The sequence below is a fragment of the Stegostoma tigrinum genome, chromosome 7 (genome assembly GCF_030684315.1).
Source record: "Stegostoma tigrinum isolate sSteTig4 chromosome 7, sSteTig4.hap1, whole genome shotgun sequence".
Lineage (NCBI taxonomy): Eukaryota > Metazoa > Chordata > Chondrichthyes > Orectolobiformes > Stegostomatidae > Stegostoma > Stegostoma tigrinum.
The window spans coordinates 74,303,847-74,328,675 of NC_081360.1; the positions used below are offsets into that span (position 1 = coordinate 74,303,847).

The 24,829-nt window shown below is 40.8% G+C and overlaps 1 protein-coding gene and 1 long non-coding RNA gene across 5 annotated transcripts in view; one reads left to right on the top strand and one right to left on the bottom strand.

The window, feature by feature from the left end:
* thsd7ba (thrombospondin, type I, domain containing 7Ba) overlaps window positions 1-24,829 on the top strand; it is a 922,022-nt gene that overhangs the window by 854,332 nt on the left and 42,861 nt on the right. For all 4 annotated transcript variants that reach the window (XM_048535033.2, XM_048535035.2, XM_048535034.2 and 1 more), the window contains one exon: window positions 10,285-10,458. In XM_048535033.2, coding sequence (XP_048390990.1) covers window positions 10,285-10,458 — 174 coding nt within the window. The remainder of the gene's footprint in view (window positions 1-10,284; window positions 10,459-24,829) is intronic.
* LOC125454355 (uncharacterized) lies at window positions 718-9,314 on the bottom strand. The gene is made up of 3 exons (XR_007247971.2): window positions 9,258-9,314; window positions 6,511-6,734; window positions 718-3,238 (listed from the first exon to the last, which is right to left on the bottom strand). It is a non-coding gene; the product is annotated as an uncharacterized LOC125454355 (long non-coding RNA).

Genomic DNA, 24,829 nt, shown 5'->3' on the forward strand with positions numbered 1-24,829 from the left:
GAAGGTAAAGTCTCACGGGGTCAGAGGTGAGCTTGCAAGATGGATAAAAATACTGTCTCGGTCATAGAAGACAGAAGGTAGTAGTGGAAGTGTGCATTTCTGAATGGAGGGCTGTGACTAGTGGCGTTCCTCAGGGATCAGTGTTGGCAGTTTTGCTGTTTGTAATATATATAAATGATTTGGAGGAGAATATAACTAGTCTGATGAGTAAGTTTGCCGATGACACAAAGGTTGGTGGAATTGTGGATAGCAATGGGGACTGTCAAAGGATACAGCTGAATATAGATTGGTTGGTGACTTGGGCAGCGAGATGGCAGATGGAGTTTAATCCAGAAAAATGTGAGGTAATGCATTTTGGAAGGTCTAATCCGTATGGAAAATATGCAGTAAATGGCAGAACCCATAAGAGTACTGAGAGGCAGAGGGATCTGGGTGTATAGATATACGGGTCACCTGCAATGCAGGTGAAGAAGGTAGTCAACAAGACATATGACATGAGAGATAATGGGAACTGCAGATGCTGGAGAATCCGAGATGACAAAGTGGAGCTGGATGAACACAGCAGGCCAAGCAGCATCTTAGGAGCACAAAAGCTGACATTTCGGGCCTAGACCCTTCATCAGAAAAATGACGAAGGGTCTAGGCCCGAAACGTCAGCTTTTGTGCTCTTAAGATATTGCTTGGCCTACTGTGTTCATCCAGCTCCACACCATGTTATCAAGGCATATGTCATGCTTGTCTTCATCGATCGGGGCATTGGGTTTAAAAAGTTGCAGGTAATGTTGCAACTTGAACCAACCCTAGTTAGGTCGCATTTGGAATATTGTGTTCAATTCTGGTCCAACGCTACCAGAAGGATGTGCTGGCTTTGGAGAGGGTACAGAAAAGATTTACCAGGATGTTGCCTGGTATGGTGGGATTTAACTATGAGGAGAGGTTGGAGAAACTTGTGTTGCTTTCACTGGAATGGTTGAGGGGGTGTCCTGATAGATGTTTACAAGATTGTGAAGGGCATGGACAGACTGGACAGTCAGAAGTTTTTACACAGGGTGAACGAGTCAATAATCAGGAGCCATGGGTTTAGGGTGTGAGGAGCAAGGTTTAAAAGTGATGTACGAGACAAGTTTTTTGTGGTGGGTGCTTGGAACTCCTTGCCAGGGGAGGTAGTGGAAACAGATACTATAGTGGCTTTTAACGGGCATCTTGACAAATATATATGGCATGGAGGGCTGAAGGGCCTGTTCGGGACTTGTAATTTTCTTTGTTCTTTGTCCTAAATCAGCACACAGACTCAACAACAGAAGTTACTGGAAAAGCTCAGCAGGTCTGGCAGCATCTGTGAAGAAAAAAATCAGGGTCAACGATTCAAGTCCAGTGACACTTTCTCAGAACTGATGGTGGCTGAGAAAGCATTGGTTTATATGCAGAAAATACTGAGGAGGAGGGGGTAGGGCGAAAATGATAGGATAGAATTCAAAGAGAGAGAAGAGCAGCTGGACAGACAAAGGAGTTAGTAAAGATTTGGCTGGGATGGTGAATAGTTGTTAATGGAGACTGTTAGTAAGTAACAATAGGTAGTGTGTATTGGCAGGTTATGTGTTAACAAGGCCTAGTGTGTGGGGTAGGGGGCTAGGATATGGGAGAGTTGGGGGTGAAGGAAGTGTGGACCAGGGCGTCCCAGAGGGAACTGTCCCGACTGAAGGCGGACAAGGGAGGGGAAGGGAATATGTGTCTGGTGGTGGCATCTCGCTGGAGGTGGCAGAAATGGCATCTGATGATCATCAGGATGTGGATGCTGGTGGGATGGTAGATAAGGACAAGGTGAACCTTATCGCTGTTGTGGGAGGGAAGAGAGGGGTGAGGGCGGAAGTGTGGGAGATGGGCCGAACCCAATTGAGGACCATGTCGACAACAGTGCTGGGAAAGATAGAAGACAGATTCCATTGTTCCTCAAGTCCCATCTATGAAAAACCAGCAAGCTCAGAAGAGACTGATCATCCAAAATTCAGAATTCTTAATTAACATTTGCTTGTTGCTAATTAAGCCATTGTCTCCTACACATAAGCATTTAACTGCTGTGACTAATTGGAAACCAGTAACTACAAAATAGATTCCAGCGAGGCAATAATTGTTCCTTTGCCCAACAGAGATATTTGAATGTATGTTGATGTCTGCTGCAGTGTGCTTCTCCTGCAGGTTTAAAGTTTAAAGGTTAGTTTTGCTTTGTCTGAACACAGAATTGCACAGCGCCAGAAGTGTGCTATATCCAAAATGTGTGTTAACCATATATTTTCTGAATGTTGGACACATTAATGTGGACTCAGTAAGAACAGATGATTGTGGCAGCCATTTAATGTACTGTCAATGTACTTTGCTCAGTTTAAATGTGATTGAGAACTGGATATCAAATGTTCAAAATAAATCCTATGAGAGAAGGAAAAGACACTGATCTGGTGTCTCTGGTGTCAAATTGCAGCTCAGAGCTCTAATCATCACCTTCTCTTGACATTACACATTTAAACATGCAGCAGTAAAGAACATCTCCTCCATTTGCCAACCACTTACAGGATCATCAACTGTTCACAGGCCATTAACTGGTTGCTTTTAAATGTCTATTGTTTCAATTCTACAAATGTTTGCAGACCATAGAATCCTATGGTGCCAAAACAGGCCTTTTGGTCCAACAAGCCCATGTCAACCCTCAGAGCATCCCATCCAGACCCATCCCCAATAACCCACCTAATCTGTACATCCCTGGACCCTATGGGCAATTTAGCATGGCCAAACCATCTAGCCTGCACATCTTTGGATTGTGGGAGGAAACCAGAGCACCTAGAGGAAACCCACGCAGACACAGGGAGAATGTGCAAACTCCACATAGACAACCACCCAAGGGAGGAAGCAAACTTGGGTTCCTAGTGCTGTGAGGCAGCAATGCTAGCCACTGAGCCATAGTGCAGCTCATTCTCATAGTTTAGTCAACTTGTAGAAATTTACGTCAATTGATATGGCAGCTGCTACAAGAATTTTTATTGATTTAAGGCTGCTGCACATGTTAGCAATTGCACATGAGTGCTCAATGAGTGAATGATCAGCAGAGGTTACTCAGGGCAGGACAAACTGAGATTTTGGCTGTCAGTGTGAAACCATCACTATGTCCCTATCCTGATTCTCTTCTTGGCTTTCCTCCATGGCCTAGCCTGGCCTGGTCTGGTCATGCTTCATGGGAATTTGAAAGCTGAAATATATAAGGTTGAGGTTATGTCAAGAGGATGGAAAAGTGGGATATATGCTTACATCCTGTGCAGCTTGTAAGCCAGATGAAAGTTTTAAAAATAATTTATTTTTTCATGAAATGTGCTTATCATTGGCAAAGCTAGCACTTTTAGATTTAGTTTTTATTTATTGTCAGGTGTACTCAAGTAAGAAAGTGCAGGAGTAGAGTGAAAACTGCGTATTGTCGCCACACAAGGTGCTAGCTCAGGTACGAGCACCTTGGCAGAGAAACATAAAAAACAAGGCAGAAAGAAAGAACAAATTTGCAAGTTAAACATTACAGTAATTCTTAGTATCAAGCAGAAAAATAAAGAAATAAAGGTAAAAGTCAAACGTTACATTCTTTCGAAAGTCATTAGCCACATTGGGACTGTACTTCTTGCAGGGACTCAATCTCGTCCTCTTTGCCATGCTTTTCCTGCACCGTCCATTCCAGGAGTCACACACCAGGCTTACCATGTTATTGCTGAAACAACCACTGTCCCTGCAAATGCACCTGGAGTATTGATTCAGGCCCACTACATTGCTGCAGCTGACCAACACCAGCAGCTGGGTCTACTTTCTCCACTGACCACAGAGTCCGCCTTCTCCACCAACCACAGGGACCACCCTGCCATTGAAAGCTGATGCCACTGCCATTGCCATTGCCTTGAGTCCTGTGCTGGGCCCACCACTATCGAAGAGGCCCCACTGCATGATGCTATCACTCACTTCTGGACACATAATTGCTGCCCTTGTGAACTCCCTAAGGCTCCCTCCTTTAGCGCTTGGCTCACTCTCCCCAAGGAGCCGACTCCTGCCACATATGCTCAAGAGGCTAGGCCCGCTCTTATGCTGCCAACAACGCTGAGAGGGCTCATCTTCAGCCATTGCCGAAGTAGCCACAAGTCCATGCTATTGGGTAGGGTTTGTGTTCCTCACCAAGGGGTAAGTAAAACAAAATAAAAGAGAAAATAGAATGAGAAGAGAGAGAGGAAACTTAAAGAAATGAAAAAAAAAGTGGATGGATTGGAGAACAGTGCTGTGGGTCTGGATTCTCAAGGGCGTGAGATGAAGGCGTTGTGAAACCTGGAAACAGATTAGGATTGAGGATGCAAACAATGTTTCAATTTTTCCTTTAGTATGTTCTTAGTTTTGGTATTCTAATAATGGTTAACACCATTTGCCTGAGGTACCTGTTATGTTGAATAACTGGCAGTGCATGAAACCAGTGAAATTTGGTTATGAGCTTTGTACAAGTGTCCAGTGTATAGGTAAGGTAACACACCACCCTGTTTTCTGGCCGTCAGAAAATCTATCCCAATTGATAGAGATTGCTGGTTGGTAACTGGTAGGGCTGTGGTGAACTAAATATTGTACTGAATAATAATACATAACCAATGTTAGAGGTGCAGTTGGCAGGCCATTGTATTTAAAAGCTCATGCACTTGACCTTGACATGTGAGATCATTGAATATCTTAAAAAGCTACATGCTTATCTTTGGGTTGATTCTTTGCAATAATTTCTATCCCAACCTGCTCTCTTCATCTTCAGATCAGAATTGCTTCCAGACTAATTGTCTGCACTCTACAACATGAACCCCACACCACCTCCTTCCTGCCCACTGCACTCTTTGCAGGCTAGCCTGAAGCAAAACCTTAAGGGGTGCAAGCAAGATGCAATTTGCTGATGGGTGCAGTCAATGAGCAGAACTGACTCTATGACATCATTATAATGAGCAGAAACATGAAGTTAGCAAGTTGCATTTTTCTCAATTAACAGGTTCAAAGCCTTGTACCTATTTTCCAATTTAGCCCACACCGAGGTCTACTGATGGTGCTTTGAATTTAGGAGCCTGCTTTTCTGCACGTTTTCTTCTGTGGCTGACCTTTTCCTGTTTACCCGTGGTCTGGGTTTGATGCTTGTTTTATTTTTGATTCTGTTGTTGGTCTGGTTGACTTCCAGTTGGTTTGCTATCTGTCTGGTTTAGATGGTTGAAGCAACTTGAAATGTCTGGAAGCAGTTGCAGTCAAACAACAGTCTTCTTGTCATGTTCTTTTAAAAAATATTGTTCGGAAACATAGAGTACAGGAGGAGATTCAGCTCCTCAGCTATTGCCATTAGGTGGTAAGATGTGGGTGACAGCCAGCTACATCAATACCCACACAACAGTGAAAAGATTACTGCTCCATTGCTGGAAGAAATAAATGGTCTTAACAAGGTATGCGAGATAACCAGAGATAAGAAGACAGGTATCCCATGTATTAACAGACATTTGCATTGATCCCTATACGTTTACATATTTTCTTCAGCTTCTCATAGAGGAACTCACTTTAAGACCATAAGAAATAGAAGCAGGGGTAAGCTGTTCGGCCCCTTGAACCTACTCCACCAATCAGTAGGATCATGGCTGATCCAGATACTCCTCATGTCCACTGTCCTTTCCCAAAAACCTTTGATTTCCGTGATTTGATCAAGAATCTATCTATCTCAGTATTAAATATTCACAAGGATACTCTAACCTCTCTTCTCCTGGTGCACTTGAAAGCAAGCCATTTGTATTGTTGGTTATATTTCCTGGCTCCATTTAAGACACTACAGAGGTATCGTGAGCTAAATTGCTAATAGGAGACATCCCTTCAATCCCTGTAATTCTTCACAGCAGTGAAATGGCAACTCCTGTTAAACATACAAATTACGTGGCGAGGTAGATCATCTGGTTCCTGTTGTCTGCTCCACTATTTGATAAGACCGTGTCTGATCTGAATGTGTCCTCCCCTCTACTCGACCACCTATCCACAATAAACATCACTCCCTCGTTGTTCAGGAACCTATCCAATTCTTCCCCAGGAGCATTTATTAACCCAATCTCGGCTGCTGAGAGGATCATGAAGTGGGAAAAACTTTGTTTTGTATGGAAATGTGATGCTGCCATTTAGCTGAGGAACAAAAAATAGGCGTGTGATGAGCTGGAAGGAGAAAATTTTTTAAAATATCTTGTCAATGATGCACACCGGTCTTCTGCACTTTAAACTGGAGGTTTAGTGTGACCAGCACTTTTATTTCCAACAATTACTGCTTTTTTTTTAACCTTTGTATTGTTGTAAGTGGGAAGCCCTGCAAATGTGAAGTAACCGACGGACATGACATAAATATTGGCTCTTTGGAGCAAGACAATACTCAGTTGGAAAATACCAAATAGAATGCTGACTGACTTGGGTGAATTAAGTATTCTCTCCTAGTGCAGTACTCACCATGCCTGGAGCTTAGCTGAGGTGCACCTGCAGTCTGTCAAAATCAACAATCTTCCTGGGGGATTGAAGTCCTCCTCTGTATTGCTCTTGTATAAATTCCAGAGAACTCTTGTGGATGGATTCTTTGAGGGTAATATGGAAGTGGGCGGATGATTGTCCTCTCCAGGAATTCCTCACTTGTTAAAAATCCAAATAGCGCCTTCTGTTGATTGCTCTATTTCCCCCTAAATATTTAGAGGAAGCCGTCATTTAAGCTAAAGAGTAAGGTATCTTGCAAATGATCTTTAGATGGCTCACTGAATTTTGGCAGTTCTGCAGCAATAAAGATAAAAGCCTGAAAACTTTTAGCCTCAAGTCAAAATTTCTTACTGCCTTCCACTTATAGTCTTCTAGTAATAAGTCGAATTGGCTGAAGTGCTGAAGTGGGGAAGGCAAAGAGAAACAATTGATCTCCAAGTTCCTGGGTAGTTAAAAAACTGGAAAGCTTGAGCATATTCCTTTGTTTGCTGGGAACAGATACCGACAAATGAATGATTGACAGTTTCAGTTCTGATAAATGAGCTACATTAGCAGCTCTAACACTTACCTTAAGTTGGTTCATAGTGTAGCTCTTAGCAAACTCAGGGCAGTATTTTCTGAACAATCCTATCAGCGAATCAGATTTAGACATTGTGTTTTGGGTTTTGCAAACACAGGATGGTTGAGTACAGTTTGTATTCTGCCAATTATCAATGATCAAAGGAACATACTGTTTGATTTGATAATTTAATCCCTGACACATGGTGTATTCCTGGCGTTGCTCCAGCACTGAAATTCTTATGCAACTTTGCTCCTCTGTTAGAGGTGGTTCTGTGATTGGGCTTATATTTGCTATTGTGGCCAGACGAGGTTCCCCAGGTTATTACAGTTTCAGCTGGGAGACTGTAAATTGTCAAGATCCCGGCAGATAAGGATTACCTGTCTATCCTTCTTTCATTATCGGCTGCTTTGGTTGGTCATAACAAGATTAATTCATAAAGCATCTCTTCCCAGTGGATACCTACCTCACGGATCGTATGAATTATAAGAGTCTTAAAGAGCCAAAGAGTATACAGGATAGAAAGAGACCCTTTAGCCCACCATGTCTATGCCAACTACACCATGCAAACTAAACTAACCCCATTTACCTGCACTTAGTCCATTGTCTCCTATGCCCTGACATTTTAAGTACTTATCCACCTGCTTTTTAAATATTGTGGGAGTCTCCACCAACCTCTCAGGTAGTATGTTCCATATATCTTCCCTCTGTGTGAAAAAAATGATCAGATCTCCTCTAGACCACTTGCTCCTCACCTTAACATTATGCTTTTGATTTAAGACACATTTGCCATGAGGACAAGTTTCTCCAATTTATGCCTCTTGTAATTTTGTATACCTCATTGAGATCCTCCCTCAGCCTCCTCAGCATTAAGGAAGATAAACCAGCCTATCCGGTCCCTCGTCATAGAACATAGAACATAGAACATAGAACATAGAACATAGAACAGTACAGCACAGAACAGGCCATTCAGCCCACAATGTTGTGCCGACCATTGATCCTCATGTATGCACCCTCAAATTTCTGTGACCATATACATGTCCAGCAGTCTCTTAAATGACCCCAATGACCTTGCTTCCACAACTGCTGCTGGCAACGCATTCCATGCTCTCACAACTCTCTGCGTAAAGAACCTGCCTCTGACATCCCCTCTATACTTTCCACCAACCAGCTTAAAACTATGACCCCTCATGCTAGCCATTTCTGCCCTGGGAAATAGTCTCTGGCTATCAACTCTATCTATGCCTCTCATTATCTTGTATACCTCAATTAGGTCCCCTCTCCTCCTCCTCCTTTTCTCCAATGAAAAGAGACCGAGCTCAGTCAACCTCTCTTCATAAGATAAGCCCTCCAGTCCAGGCAGCATCCTGGTAAACCTCCTCTGAACCCTCTCCAAAGCATCCACATCTTTCCTATAATAGGGCGCCCAGAACTGGACGCAGTATTCCAAGTGCGGTCTAACCAAAGTTTTATAGAGCTGCAACAAGATCTCACGACTCTTAAACTCAATCCCCCTGTTAATGAAAGCCAAAACACCATATGCTTTCTTAACAACCCTGTCCACTTGGGTGGCCATTTTAAGGGATCTATGTATCTGCACACCAAGATCCCTCTGGTCCTCCACACTGCCAAGAATCCTATCCTTAATCCTGTACTCAGCTTTCAAATTCGACCTTCCAAAATGCATCACCTCGCATTTATTCAGGTTGAACTCCGTCTGCCACCTCTCAGCCCATCTCTGCATCCTGTCAATGTCCCGCTGCAGCCTACAGCAGCCCTCTACACTGTCAACGACACCTCCGACCTTTGTGTCGTCTGCAAACTTGCTGACCCATCCTTCAATCCCCTCGTCCAAGTCATTAATAAAAATTACAAACAGTAGAGGGCCAAGGACAGAGCCCTGTGGAACTCCACTCACCACTGACTTCCAGGCAGAATATTTTCCTTCTACTACCACTCGCTGTCTTCTGTTGGCCAGCCAATTCTGTATCCAAGCAGCTAAGTTCCCCTGTATCCCATTCCTCCTGACCTTCTGAATGAGCCTACCATGGGGAACCTTATCAAATGCCTTACTGAAGTCCATATACACCACACCCACAGCTCGACCCTCATCAACTTTTCTACTCACATCCTCAAAAAACTCGATAAGGTTTTTTAAGGCATGACCTACCCCTCACAAAGCCGTGTTGACTGTATTTGATCAAGCCATGCTCTTCCAGATGCTCAGTCATGACTGAGACTTTTCAACCCAGGCAACACCCTGGGGAATTTATTTTTTTAATAGGTAACAATTTAACCAGGGTTTCTTGAGATAACAAAATAGCAAGTTTATCAGTTACTAAATGAGAGGAGAAATATTAATATAACACATACACACAGATTGGAAAAGAGAAATGAATCCAAAAACTGATGGAAGTTGGTTGCACAGGTCAAATTTAATGGGTAAATGTTGAAGATTAGACATTGGAACATTGGTAACTGAACAGTCAATTTCAGGTCCATCAGCATTGCAGGCTAGTTGAAATCCTGTTCTTCATTTCCTTTTGACAGTGGCTGACAAGTAGCACTTGGAGTCAGAGTTCTTCATTTGTCCTGTCTTCTTTTGACTGATTAGTTGACTGTAGTATACAGACTCAAGTATACATTACTTATCCTGTATTGTAAGGGTATCAGTGCATTCTTTGCCTGTTACCTTTGTAGCACGTTAGTGCTTGAACCCAGGCTATTAACATGAGCTCCTCAGCTCACAAACAGGTTTCCTTCTGCGAACACACACTTGGCCCTGTGTATTGTTGAAAGGAAAAGGCATAAAACATGTGTTTAATCAAAACTACCGTCTTCTATCCCATTATGTTCACAGCCTGAAATAACTCCCAGCAGATTACAGTTTATGGTACATTTCTTCCCTTTTAAATCCATCCTTTCAAACCACTTTAACATCTCCGTAGGTGTGACGTTCTTGGGTCTTGACCTCCAGACAGCCACTGAAAGTACATCTGCAGTCATCTTGAGACCCTATGTCTTTTTTTGTCATTAAATGTTCAATAAGTCATCTGAAGTCATGATCCATCACTGTAGCACTATATGCAATTAATATTGCTGCAAGTTTAGAATTTAATCATTCAATGCATGAATAACCATTATATCGTTTAGATGTGAGCATTACTGTCATGTAATATTACAATTGTAAATACCAGGTGACTGTCACCTAACTGAGTGGTCTGCGTGGAGTTCATGCCAGCTGATCTGTCTGGATGGAAAGAGATTTGAAACAACTGGTCGCCAAACCCGTTCCAGAGCTGTAATTGTTCAGGCATTGGAAAACCAGGTAAATTGCCCTGAACAAATGTGGGAGGAGCGGCATTGCACAGGTGAGAACAAATCGAGAAGGTTGTTACTCAATTGGCCTAAAAATGTAATTATTAAATTTACCATTGATCATTTGGAAAATAATCAACATTAATTTGGCTTATTTTTTTTTTTGGTTAATGTAATAACACACAACTGGATTAAGAGGTTTGAATCACGAAAGTCAACAGCTGAGTGTACTATTTGCATATCATTCAAACCCCTGTAATTGAACAATTCTAATTTGGAATTGGTTACAAAGATTATGCAAAGATTAATGCCTGATTTCTAGAATCCTTGACACTTTAGACATGAAGAAGATATGACGTTTAGCACCAGATATTTACATTTTTTTCTTCCATCCCTCGATCAATAAAATTTCAAAATTAGACTAGGGATTTCTAGGAAGGAATTGTTGTTTATTTCTTACACCCAACTTCATATTCATTTTGAGTCATTTCTTGCTTGAGGCTACCGTGGAACATCAGCCACGTTCTTGTCAAAGTTCCCTTGTTTTGCCAGATGGCAATTTAATGAAAAATAAATCTGTCTTTTATGTTGCTTGTTTTACTTTCCTGCTTTTGACTATTAGTGTAACATTTTGAATTTACAGCAATATTTGTTGCACATTCAGCAGAGACTGTGACAGTTACCTGTATCAGAATTATGGGTGTGGTAAGAGCAGAACCAATAAGGAAGCAGACTAGCTTGAGTAACCATGCTATTCTTATGTATAGAATCTGGTGAATCACTGAGCATCAATATTCATTATGAAACCATGCCTTTCAAAACAAAAAACAATTTATGAATTTATTGCCTGGCTTTTAAAAAGACTGAAACACATTCTAAAAGATGAATGAACTTCTGCACTACCTTACCTCCTACATCCCAAAAGCTGTGAAATGGAGTCAAACTTCTACAACTACCTGCCAGGGCATTTTAGATTGATATGGGGTACTTCTCCTAATCTATTAGCAAATCACTCTGGCAATCATTTGGATACTCAACTTAGTGAGGGCAAACTATTAAAATTAATCACTTGGACAAATGGAGACCAGCTGTGAAAGCAATGTGCCTGGACATAATGTAAATATGTAAGCCAGGCAATTGGAATCCAGAAACTATGACAATATGGGATCAACAAACAGTTGGAGAGGATCATGGGACAGTAAAACCTTTGTGTGTTTATGCATTTGGTGTCTTTGTAGACCAGTGCACAAGGAGATGAAATGCTGATGAAGCAAGATCCTGAGCGGGCTCTCTCTCTTTTTCTCCAATGCAATAACTGGGAGCCAGTCTGCTGTTTGGCTATCTACATGTCTCAGGAAAGACATAACAAATCAACATTGCAATTGCTGCCTCCAAAAGAGAAAATCGAATGACCGTCAACTTCTCCACTGTCCAGATGCTAGATGCCATATCCCTCTTTAATTACAGTCCATTACACCCTCTTTAATTAAAATTGCTTAACCTATCATCTGATCTTGTAACTTACTTGGGTGTGCACATGGAAGTTGGAATGCATTTATTATTTTACTTAGACTAGATTAAGGACAACAAATGTTATTCTCTTTTTTTCAGAAGAGAAAACCTGTCTAATGTATTAGTTATCAGAATCACAATTATGGGCATGGTTAGAACAGAACCACGAAGGAAACAGACTGGCTTGAGTAGCCATGCTATTTTTATGCATAGAATATGGTGAATCATTGAAGATTAATATCCATTATGAAGCCATGCTTTAAGAAAAAGCTTTCTGAATTTATTTCTAAGAAACCGTTTCTCATGCATCTTTTGCGATCATATAATAAAAACTTAGAAATTAATGTATGAAGAGAAGTAAGCAATTTGGCTGCTTGAGTGCTCCACCATTCAAACCTTCCATGGCTGGCAATTGTTGGTTTGAATATTACATTGCCATTTCTCCTTGATAACTACTGATTCTTTTGCCTAACAAGAATCTATTTACCTCTGCTTTAAAAGTATTCAATTAACCAGTCTCCATACTTTCTGACACAGATATCCAAAGTTGCTCAACTGACTGAGGAAAACAAAATGCATCCCTATCCTGAAAGGTTAACACTAATTTTTAAACTGTGGTACATTGACTTGCCTACAAGAGGAAACATCTTTTCCATGTTTACCTTTTCAAGATTGTTCCTCATCTTATCTACTTCAATCAAACAACACCTTATTCTTCTAAACTCCAGTTTAAACAATCCCAATATGATCAACATTTCCTCATAAGACAACCTTGTCATTCCAGGTGTAAACCTAATAAACCCTCAGTAAACAGCCTCCAACTCACTTATATCCTTTCGTAAATAAGCAGACCAAGAATGCATTCAATGTGTGGAGGTGAAGGAACACAGCAGACTAGGCAGCATCAGAGGTACAGGAAAGCTGATATTTCAGGGTGGGACCCAACCTCAGAAATATTCAAGTGTGAAGCTGGATGAACACAGCAGGCCAAGCAGCATCTCAGGAGCACAAAAGCTGACGTTTCGGGCCTAGACCCTTCATCATAGACCCTGAAGGGTCTTGGCCCGAAACGTCAGCTTTTGTGCTCCTGAGATGCTGCTTGGCCTGCTGTGTTCATCCAGCTCCACACTTCGTTATCTTGGATTCTCCAGCATCTGCAGTTCCCATTATCACTCAGAAATATTCAAGTTGTTTTCTTACGAATATCCTGTGCTCCTGAAAGATAACATCCTTAGTTTTATGTTCAACTCCTATTGCAATAAAGGATGTTATTATATGAGTCTGCTTGTTATACCTGCATACTAAGATTTTTTTGTGACTGACACACTAGAACACCTGGATCCCTTTGCACCTTAGAGTTCTGCATTCATTTTACATTTAAGTAATCCTCTGTTTCTTTACTCTTCCAGCCAATGTGAAAAACTTCATATTTTACCACTTTACTCCATCATCCTCATAACATGACCTATCTTTGTGTCGTCTGCAAATATTTGCTCATAAGATCAAGGAGTGATAGTAGGCAATTCAGCCCCTCAAAACTACTCTACTATTTTATATAATCATCTCAGCTTCAGCTGCATTTTCTTGCCTGCTGTCCATAACCCTTCAACCCATTATTATTTTTAAATCTAACTATCTCCTCCTTAAATTTATTCAGTGTCCCAGTGTTCACCACACGGTGAGATAATAAATTCCATAGCTTCATGACCCTTTGAGAGAAGTCATTCCTGCTCATCTGTTTTAAATTTTCCACTACTTAGCCTAAGCCTGTGACTCTCATTCTTGACTGCTGTACTCTACCCCTGTTTTTTAAATCCCCATAATCATCTTATATACCTCAATTCAGCCTTCTCTCATCTTTCTAACTCCTAGAGAGTACATGCCTAAATTGTTCAATCTCTTGTCATAGGACAAGTCTTCCATCTCTGGAACTAATCTATTGAGCCTTGTTTGAACTGCCTTCGATGTGATTACATCCTTCATCAAGTAAGGGAACAAAAACTGTATGCAATACTCTAGATCCTGTCTCACCAATACCTTGTACAGTTAGACAAACTCTTCCCCTACTTTCATACTTCAATTCTTTATGAAAAATACCAACATTCCATTTGCCCTCCTTATTACCTGCTGTACATGCATAGGCACTTTCTTCAATTCACTGTTTATGCCATTCACATAAATAGTAAGAAGGTGATGTCACAGTATAGTATCCTGTGGAATTCCACACATCACATCCTGCCAACAAAAAAATACACTGTGATATTTTTGCCAGCCACTTAATCTTCTGTCCTTGCCCATAGTTACCCCAATACCATGAGCTCTTAATTTTTTTTAGATTAGATTTCCTACAGTGTGGAAACAGACCCTTTGGCCCAACAAGTCCACACTGCTCCTTGAAGCATCCCACCCAGACCCATCCCCCTATAACCCACACACCCCTGAACACTATGGGCAATTTAGCATGGCCAATCCACCTAGCCTGCATATCTTTGGACTGTGGGGGGAAACCGGAGCACCCAGAGGAAACCCACGCACACACAGGGAGAATGTGCAAAGTCTACACAGTCGCCTGAGGCTGGAATTGAACCTGGATCCCTGGTGCTGTGAGGCTGCAGTGCCAGCCACTGAGCCACCGTGCCGCACATTTGTGCAGTGGTAGCTTATTTATTATCTTTGGAAATCCAAGTACAAATCCATAGCACAGGTTACTCAAAGAAGTTGAATATATTGGTTTAACATAATGTTAATTCACAAACTCATGTTATCCCTTCCTGATCATCTTGTGTTTTTCTGATCAATTCTGAAACCTACTCCACAACAGACATCAAGCTAACTGGCCTGCCATTTCCTGCTATATGCCTCTTTCGTCACTTGAGTAAGGAAGTTATATTTTTTACAAAAACAGAAATTGCTAGATAAACTTGCAGATCTAGCAGCACCTGTAGAGAGAAAAGTAGGGTTCAGTAATCTTCCATCAAAACAGATGTTGCAGGATCTGCTGAGTTTCTCTAGCACTTTCTGTTTTTGTTTCAGATCCAGCATCTGCAATTCTTTGGTTTTAGTCACATTTACTACTTGACAGTTTGATGAAATCTTTTCCAAAGCAAAATGAATTTTGGAAAATTAACACAAATGCATCATTAGGCAGCACTTTTAGGACCAGGGGACAATATCTGTTGGGACCGGGGATTTATCAGCCTCTGGTCCCATTAGTTTATTCAGTAGTCATTGTAATTTTACCGAACTCCTCTCTATCTTCAGATTTACAGCTATTACTTCTTTATAACCTTGTGCAGTGAGGATAGGTCCAAATATTTATTCATATCATGTGCCATTTCCTTATTATCTATTGTTAACTCACCATTCACATTCTCTAGAGGACTGGCACCCAGTTTACTTTCATTTTTGCTTCATAAAGGCCTGTAGAAACTTTTGTTATTAATTTTCCATTTGTATCAATGTCCCTCCATAACTTAATTTCTTGCTGATGATGAATCATATCGTCATTCTCTGACATCTTTATATTCTGTCCAATCAACTGACCTGCCACTCAGCTTTGCATAATTACATACACTCTCCTTTAGCTTGAAGCTTTCCTTAACTTCTTAGTTAACGATGGATGGTGGATCTTCCCTTGGGATTTTTCTTTATAACAGGGATATACTTATTCTCAGTATTCTGAAGTATACTTTTAAAAATATTTGGCACTCTTTTGATCTATCCTCTAGAGTAAGATTTCAGCTCATTTGACCTTTCACAGTTTTCAAGCTCATATGATTGCCCTTATTTAAGCTAAATATACCTTCTTAGACTGACTCATTTCTTCTAAAAATGAATATAATATTTAATCATCTTGTGGTTGCTACTACCTAATAGTACCTTTACTCTGTGATTATTAATTATGTCTGTCATATTAAATATTACTGTATCTAATATAACCTGCCCACTGGCTGGTTCAAAAATGTGCTTTTGGGTCCTGTGTTTAGGGAAGGATGGGCAGGTGTTGAAGGGTTTCAGAGAAAGTTTACAGGAATGTCTCTCAGGATGAAGGGTTTGTCATGTGAGGAGCAGTTGAGGACTCTGAGTCTGCACTGAATAGAATTTAGAAGGATAGGGAGGTGATCTCATTGAAGTACACAGAATCCTGAGGGGCCTGGTTAAAGAGGATATGGAAAAGATGTTTCCATTAGTCGGGGAGACTAGGGCCTGAGGATATGGCCTCAGAGTGAAAGGATTTCCCTTCAGAGCTGAGATGAGGAGGAATTTCTTCAGCCTGAGAGTGATGAATCAGTGGAATTCATTGCTGCAAAAGGTTGTGGAGGTCGTGTCATTGAGTGTATTTAAGATAGATGTAGCTAGGTTCTTGATTGCCAAGGGGCTCAAGAGTTATGGGGAGAAGGCAGGAGAAAAGGGGTGAAGAACATATTGGCTAAGATCGAATGGTGGAGTAGATTGACAGGTGGAATTGCCTAATTCTGCTCCTATATCTTAAGGTCTTATCATCCTGATCTCTCCTCCATTGTTTAGCTTAGCAACTCGGGATTCATTGATATAGCAAGCATATCCTTCAAGTTGTTGCAGTAAAACAGCAGTGAGAAAGAGAGCACCAGCCTATTGCTCCTCACTAATAAGAATCTGCTACTCCCTATGTGGTTCATAGTTGTACCTACATGGAGTACATTAGGAGTGAAAAATACCCATGCATTTGAAGTACTCTATGCGAATCACTGCTCTAACCTGCCAAGACATCTGAAAAAGAATAGTTGGTCAAGGCAACAACCCAATCTTATATAAAATCTGCTAAGTAATGTATTAATCCTAAAAGCTTTTGCAACAAGCAAAGATACAGCATTAGGATGCAATCATTTGCATGCCGGGGGGTCAGAGGATAGTAAGCAACTTTTGCATTTGTTTGAATTACTGTTCACATTGCTGTTCATATTATTGTTCAAAAATGCTCTGTGCTGTACCAAATAAATTCAGCATTTAGAAAAAACATAGGAAAAGATGTTAAACAAGTGTCATAACGAGTGCTGGGAAATTCCATTCAGCCATGAACCAGATCAGGTACTTTCCAGCTTTGAGTTTTAAATTGGCAGTTTAGAAGAGACAAATATGGGTTCTTTTCTTCATGTTCATTGTGTTATCTTAGCTTCTTTTTTTCTTCCTTCAACACTGTGATGATGCAGGCAGTGAATGTAATTTCATACAGATTTTTAAGCACTGCATTTTGAAACTAATCACAAATGGACATACAATCACATCAGATCATATGTTGCAAAGTAAGTGTGCCAATGTGGATATCAGATCCCCCACTATTCTTTCAACCTGAACTAAGGGTGCAGAAAAATCGTATGTGGTTCATTGCAATCACAAGTATTGCCACTTGCATTCAGTAAAAGGTGTGAAGAAACAATAGAAGTGTTGCTGTTCCATTTTGACAGCTCGTGTAAGAATATGCATGATATCACAATAAAAATATTCAAAACGCAGGAAATGTTCAACCTTATGAATTACTGCTAATTGTAAATCTGTGAAGATAACAAATAGCGTCATGTCCGATGAAAGGAAACTGCAGTTGCCCTTTCAAAACATTCGCTGAAAATTCAAGCCTGTTGATTAATACATTGTTCATACACTTCTCTTTTGAATGTGATGGCTGCTTCCTGCTCTACCAGATGAACATTTCATCTCACATCAGGCTGTCGTCTGTCTGTTCCTGCTGCTTCTAAAATAATGTGAGATCTACAGTCTTACGAGCATGCAGAGCTTATTGAACATAACTGTTTAGTAGATGGTAAGACAGGGTATCTTACTTGAGACCCTATTAACTGCTGCTCCATGTGTGATCTGACATCACTATGACTTAGCTCCTGTTGCACATGCCTAGCTGTTGTACTTAAAGTAACAGTGCAATTCTTTCAACTTCACAGTTTCCCATCTTCCCCAGGGCTCTGCTCTTACACTGCTGGGGTATTTTATATTTTTATTGCTCTTCATTTGATCCTCATTGCCACTGACTCAAATCTCCTTCATTAGATTTCACTGGATGTGGTTTGAATATGCATGAATCCTACTCTCAAAGTTGCTTGTTCCTCAATGCCATATGATGCATTTGAGGCCAACTTACTCACTTGTCAACTCATATAATTCCCTTCTCTACCTTGTGTCCACTTAACCAAGTTTCATTCACTTTAGAACTAAATTCCTATTCTTCTTCTCACATTATTTGTCCTCCTCCTCCTCAGGCAATCCCTTAGGAGCAAGTAGTTTGGTTTGTCAGGGTCCCAGGTGACATAGAGGGTGATAGAGTTTGGACGGTTCTCTTAATGAGTTATTGAGAGGTTTTGCTTTTATTCTTTCACAGGATGAGAACATCAGCATTTATTGCCTATCCCTAATTGCTCAGAGTGTAATTAAGAGTCAATATTGCTCATTGCTGTGAGTTTGAAGTCACATTTGGGCTAGACCGGGTGAGGATAGCAGTTTCCTTCCCCAAAGATCATTAGTGAACCAGATGGATTTTTCCCTGACATTTGACAATGAATACAAGGTCATTATTAGACTCTTTATTCCAGAATGTTAATTAATTCAAATTCCACCATCTGCCGTGGCAGGATTTGAACCCAGGTCCACGGAGCATTACTTAAGTCTCTTAATTAACAGTCCAGCGATAATACCACTAGGCCATTGGCTCCTCATTGTGTGATCTCGCTGATGCTTAAACTTTGCCTTTGTGTCTTATCAAAGTCCCTCAATATATAAGGTGCCACCCTGAATGAACGCTCTCCACTTTGCTTGAAAAAAAGCAGGGACTGCCAACAGTTGGCAGGGATGTTGCCCCTCTCCAGAGACATATTGAGAGCATCCCTGAAATGTTTCTATTCACCTTGAAGCGTCCTGCAACAACAGAATTGTCAACAGAATCGTTGCTTCAGGAGTCTAGTATTAGATATATGAATGACATGTATGAATGAGCTGATTTTTAATGATTATAGCCTTGATGTTGGGCATATTGGTTTGGGAGAAGATGCAGCTATTTCACTGCATCTCTTATCACCTGACTTGGGAATATGCCATATCACTTGATTGCCTAGGAGACCAATGATTTGTCTCTTCTAGCCTAAATAACATCAACAATAGGATATTCAAATTCTCCTGGCATGTGAATTCAAAAAATTCATAACTCTTTGAATGAAGAACTTCTTTTTTCAGCTCAATCCTTTACTATTAAACCTTTATATCTGTATTACCATGTTCTAAATTCTCTCACCAGCAGAAGAAGCATCTTACTGTCTACCATGTCAAACCACTTCAGAATCTCAATTCTATCAATGAAGTCATTTCTCACTTTAAACCCTAGAGAATGAAAGTTCAATTTATTCAAGTTCTTATCATCATATAACTGTCTCATCCCTGGGAACAAACTAATGAATGATCACTGTAGTGTCTTGCAAGTAAATCTTTCTTGAAAAATGAATCAAAAATTGCAACCAGTATGTCTGGTGTTTGACTAAATTGTGGCAAGGCTTTTGATTCCTATAATCCAATACATATGTAATAAATATGCCTTTTGCCTTCCTAATTGATTGCTATGCCTGTACACTAACTTTCTGTATGAGTACGCCCATATCATGCTGAACGTCAACATATCTAAGCTTATTGCTTGCAAAAGAAGCAAGATGGCAAAGCTTTTGATTGCTTACTTAGCAGGATGAATATGAGAAAGCCAAATTTTGAACAATTGCACCAATGCTGCAGGGAAAAAAAGGTTGCTAATTGGTTGACTCTGTTTGAGTGAGGCACTGCCACAGAGAAAGCAACAAGGAATTACAAGCCACCAATGCTCCGAGCTTGACTGATTTTCTTAAGCTGGTTGATAGTTCAGTTATTAGTGCATTTGGGATTGTTGAAAAGACGTTGCACTCTCATGAAATCGCTTCTAACAGTAGACATTTCACAGATAGCTGGCTCCACAATCAAACCATATCCATTTCTCCTGTAGTAAGTTTTTCAAATCAACAATCATTACCATGGAGAAGGACAAGGACAGTGAAAATCCAAGACCACCACCACCACCTGCAAGACCCCCTTCAAGCCATTCAGACTTGGAAACTATGTTGTTGTTCCTTTACAGTGGTTGAGTCAAAACCCTGGATATTCCTCCCTATTAGCATGTTTTGTGCACCTACAACAAATGGGCATACAGCAATTCAAGATGACAGCTTACTGGGGCAACTGATGATAAACAATAAATATGGGCCAAGTCAGTGAAGCCTATATCCCCCGAATGAATTCAAAATATGTGGTGCTAATCCAAACATTGCATTCCTGCCTATGTCCTCATGGTTGAAAACTGAAAACAAATATCTCTTTTTGTCACTATTCAAATTATGTAGCACCAAGTGACTATTTACACATTTCTCATCTTTTGAAACAGATGCTGATTTCCTCTTCTTATGGCAAAAGTGAATAACCTCATTTCTTCACATAATGTAGTTTACTTGCCATCTTGTTGTCCCCACACTTACCACTTTGCAACCTCTCTGTGGTTTTATTATAATTTAACTCCAGCTGGTTTTGTATCATCAGCAATCTTAAATACACTTCTCTGTTTCCCTTCAGCTAAGTCATTCCTATATATAATAAATATCTGACGCACCAGCACTAATTTGTTCACCAGTTGTCACAGTCTGCCGATTTGAAAATACCCTACTTATCCCTTCTTTTTGCTAATCTCTCCATGTTATATTAAACCCCCACTTCAATGAACCATTCTTGCCTATTAGCTTTTCATTATCAACTATCTTTTGAAAATCCAGATATACCACATCCACTGGTTTCATACCTTACCAAGTATATCCCAAAGTCTCACTAGAGAAATGAAACCAAATAGACAACAAGCAATGAGCTAAGTATCTGAAATAGCATTGGCATAGATAGTCCTGTTAACCTTGCAACACCCTCCTTATGAAATGGATTATAGTGAGCCAAGAAAGAAGCTCATCACTACCATCTTAAGGGGAATATGAATGGGCAAAAAATGTTGACTTTAAGCTTGTCCTCACCAGTCTATCTGTAGTAGATGTATATGCCTGTGACGATATGGCTGGAGTGACCATTGTACAGTCATGGTGGAGATGAAGCCTCACCTTCACATACCTACCCCCACTGAATAGGATAGATTTTGAACAGCTCTAACAAGTCAATTCTGGGCCTCCACATGGTGCAGTGGGCCATCAGTTGAAACAGAATTGTACTCAACTTTAATCTGTAACCTCAAGCCCAGCATAACTTCTTTGGTACCATTATTATCCAAGCAAGGGGGCCAACTTTCATTCATTTAAAAATGCAGGTGGGCATGTCACGAGCAGCACCAGACATACATAGATTGGCTTGGAAACATCAAAGGGCAGCAACTTGGAAATATGTTTCAGTTCCTTTCTTGTGGTCAATATTGCTGAACTCTGTTTCTAGCTGCACTGTACACAACAAGAACGCAGTGTTTCAGAAGACAGCCTCTCCAAGATAATTAAGGAAAGACAATAATGTTGGTATAGCCAACAACTTCTACACCCCAAGAACAAATAAAAGCAAATCCATCATGATCTTGTCCTGAGATCCCCAGCATCATACAAGCCAACCCTCAGCTGATCCATTCACCCCATATGGTATGAAAAACTAGTTGAAAACACTGGATACTGAAAAGTACCTGAAAAACATTTAGCATTTTTGCTAAAGACCTGTACTCCCGAACTAGCTCCACACCTAGCCAAGTTCCAGCCCTGTTACAATGCCGGCATCTACTCAGCAATGTGGAAATTTGCCCAGGTATGTCCCATCCAACCCAGCCACCTGCCTATCAGTCTACGCACAATTATCGTTGCATTATCAGCAGTGGTATGAAGCAACATTTACTCAATAATAACCTGCTCAGTAACACTTGGTTTGATTCTCCCGGACCTAGTCTTGATCCAAACATTCCACAAAAATTGAACTGAAGAATAGCAATAAGGGTCAAAAACAGAAGTTGCAGGAAAAGCTCAGCAGGTCTGACAGTATCTGTAAAGGAAAAAATCTGAAGTCCTGAGGAAGAGTCACCAGAACCAAAACATTAACTCTCATTTTTGTCTTCACAGATGCTGCCAAACCGGCTGAGTTTTTCCAGCAACTTCTGTTTTTGTTCCTGACATGCTGCATCCGCAGTTCTTTTGGTTTTTAGTGGCAATAAGGGTGGCTGTAAGTAAAGTTCATGCTGCACAAATGCCAGCCAATGTGACTATCTCCAACAAGGGAGAATCCAACATTACCTTTTGACATTTGTTGTCAATGCTCAATCCTTACATACAACATGCTAAGAGTTACCATTGACCAGGGCTCAACTGGACTGGACATATACAAGAGAAAATCAGAGATGAGGAATGTTTTGGTGAGTAATTTACATTCTGGGCCCTGAAGATGTGCCCACTTCATTGTGAAATTAGGAGTGCAATGGAATGCTCCCCAGTCATCTGGACGAATTCAATCCAACCACATTCAAAAAGCTCAACATCACCTCGTGAAGCAGTATTTTTGATCAGAACCTCATCCATCATCTTCCGTATTCACTCCATCTGCCGTGGAGACACAGTAACTGTAGGGTGTGCCATCTACAAGATACACTGAAATATCTCACCAATGCTTCTTATGAATATCACCTCTAAATTCAGGAGCTCTTCCACACAGGTTGTCTAAGGTTAGCAGAGACACAGGAATACCACCACTTCAAAGTTCACCTCCATGTCACACAGCATTGAATTGGGGGACTTTATGAGCATGCATGGAAGGATTTGAATCTAAGAGTGAAAATTTTGAAAGCAAGTTGTAGCTTTCCTGTGAGCCAATGCAAATAAACAAACACAGTGGTGTTAGATTCCTGGGACTTGGTGCAAGTAACGCAACACAAGTGGCAAGCGGCAGGACACGGTTAACAATGTTTTAGATGATCTCCAGATTATTGACCGTAGAATGCGAGAGACCAGTCAGGATGACATTGCAATAGCCAAATCTAGAGGTAACAAGGCATGAAGAAGGATTTCACCAACACTTGTGCTGAGTGAGGTTGAAGATGGGCTATATTACACAGATGAATTTAGCCAGATGAATATATAGTGGAAGCACATCTTAGTGTTAGGTAGGAGATCATGGTTATGAAGATTTGTAACAGACAACTACACCTCCCACTCGTGAACTATTTCAACTCCCCCTCCGACTCCTCGGACGACATGTCCATCCTGGGCCTCCAGCAGTGCCACAACAATGCCACCCGAAGGCTGCAGGAACAGCATCTCATATTTCGCTTGGGAACCCTGCAGCCCAATCGTATCAATGTGTACTTCACAAGCTTCAAAGTCTGCCCTCCCCTGGCTGCATCCCAAAACCAGCCCAGCTGGTCCCCACCCCCCTAACCATTCCTGCCACCTCAAGTCATACCCCCATCTCCTACCCACTGACCTCATCCCATCTCCTTGACAAGCCCATCCTCCCTGGACCAACCTATCCCCTCCCTAACTCACCACCTACATTCACCTTTACCCGGTCCACCCCCACCTTCTTGACCTGCCTGACTCTTCTCCATCTATCCTATATTTTATGCATCTTCTATCCACCTCCTCCTCTCTCCCTATTTATTTCAGAATTCCCTTACCCTCCCTCATTTCTGAAGAAGTGTCTCAACCTGAAACATCAGCTTTCCTGCTCCCTTGATGCTGCTTGGCCTGCTGTGTTCATCCAGCTCTACACTTTGTTATCTCATGGTTATGAAGATTTAAGTTTGGTCTGTTGTCAGGGAGAAGGATAGAAGGTATAAAGAAAGGTTGGACTGATCAAGTGAGAGTTGAAAATACAATCAGATTAACCAATAAAATAGTGGTTAATACTGTTGTGCTTTCGGCTCTACCTTCCTGTCTGCAGTTGACTCCCATGTCAATCTAAAACAACAGAAATCAGTGTTGAATAAACTTAAAGATCTCACATCTACTATGTTTGGAAGAAGAGAATTCCACACTATAATGACCATCTGAGAGAAAGAAACAAATAACCTAATCTCTGTTTTAAAGGGAGGACCTCATTCTTAACCTACATTTCTCATTTTAATCTCTCCCACAAGGTAAAACATTCTCCAGTTTCCATTCTGTCCAGTTCCCTCGAGACCTTGTACATTCAATAAGATCGCCTCTTATTCCCTCTAAACACCAGTGTGCATAGGCTTAATCTGCACCTTTATTCATTCATGGGGATGTGGGCATCGCTGGCCAGACAGCATTTATTGCCCATCCCTAATTGCCCAAAGGGCAGTTAAGAGTCAACCACATTGCTGTGGGTCTGGAGTCACATGTAGGCCAGATCAGGTAAGGATGACAGTTTCCTTTCCTAAAGGATATTAGTGAACCAAATGGGTTTTTCCGGACAATTGACAATGAATTCACAGTCATTATTAGATTATTAATTTCATATATTTATTGAATTCAAATTCCACCAATGCCATTCAGGATTTGAACCCAGATTCCCAGAACTTTATCTGGGTTTCTGGATTAATAGTCCAGTGATAATACCACTAGGCCATCGTCTCCCTAACCTTTTTTCATAATGTACGCCCGTATCCTGGAATGAGCTCAGTTTTCTGAAGTTAAACCGAGAATTCTGATTTTCAATTTTGGTTTGAAGTTTTGATTCTGTTTTAAATATAAGTTAGATGTTTTCAAAGGTCCAATTTTTGCTGATAGTTTAGAGTCTTAATGAATTAACAGTTGATGATGGCATTCTTTTGGAGATGCCAGGGATTTGGATGTAGCATCCATTTTTTTCCACACTGTAGGGATTCTGTGATTCTATGCATTGTGAATGAATACTTCTACCAATTAAATATTCCTG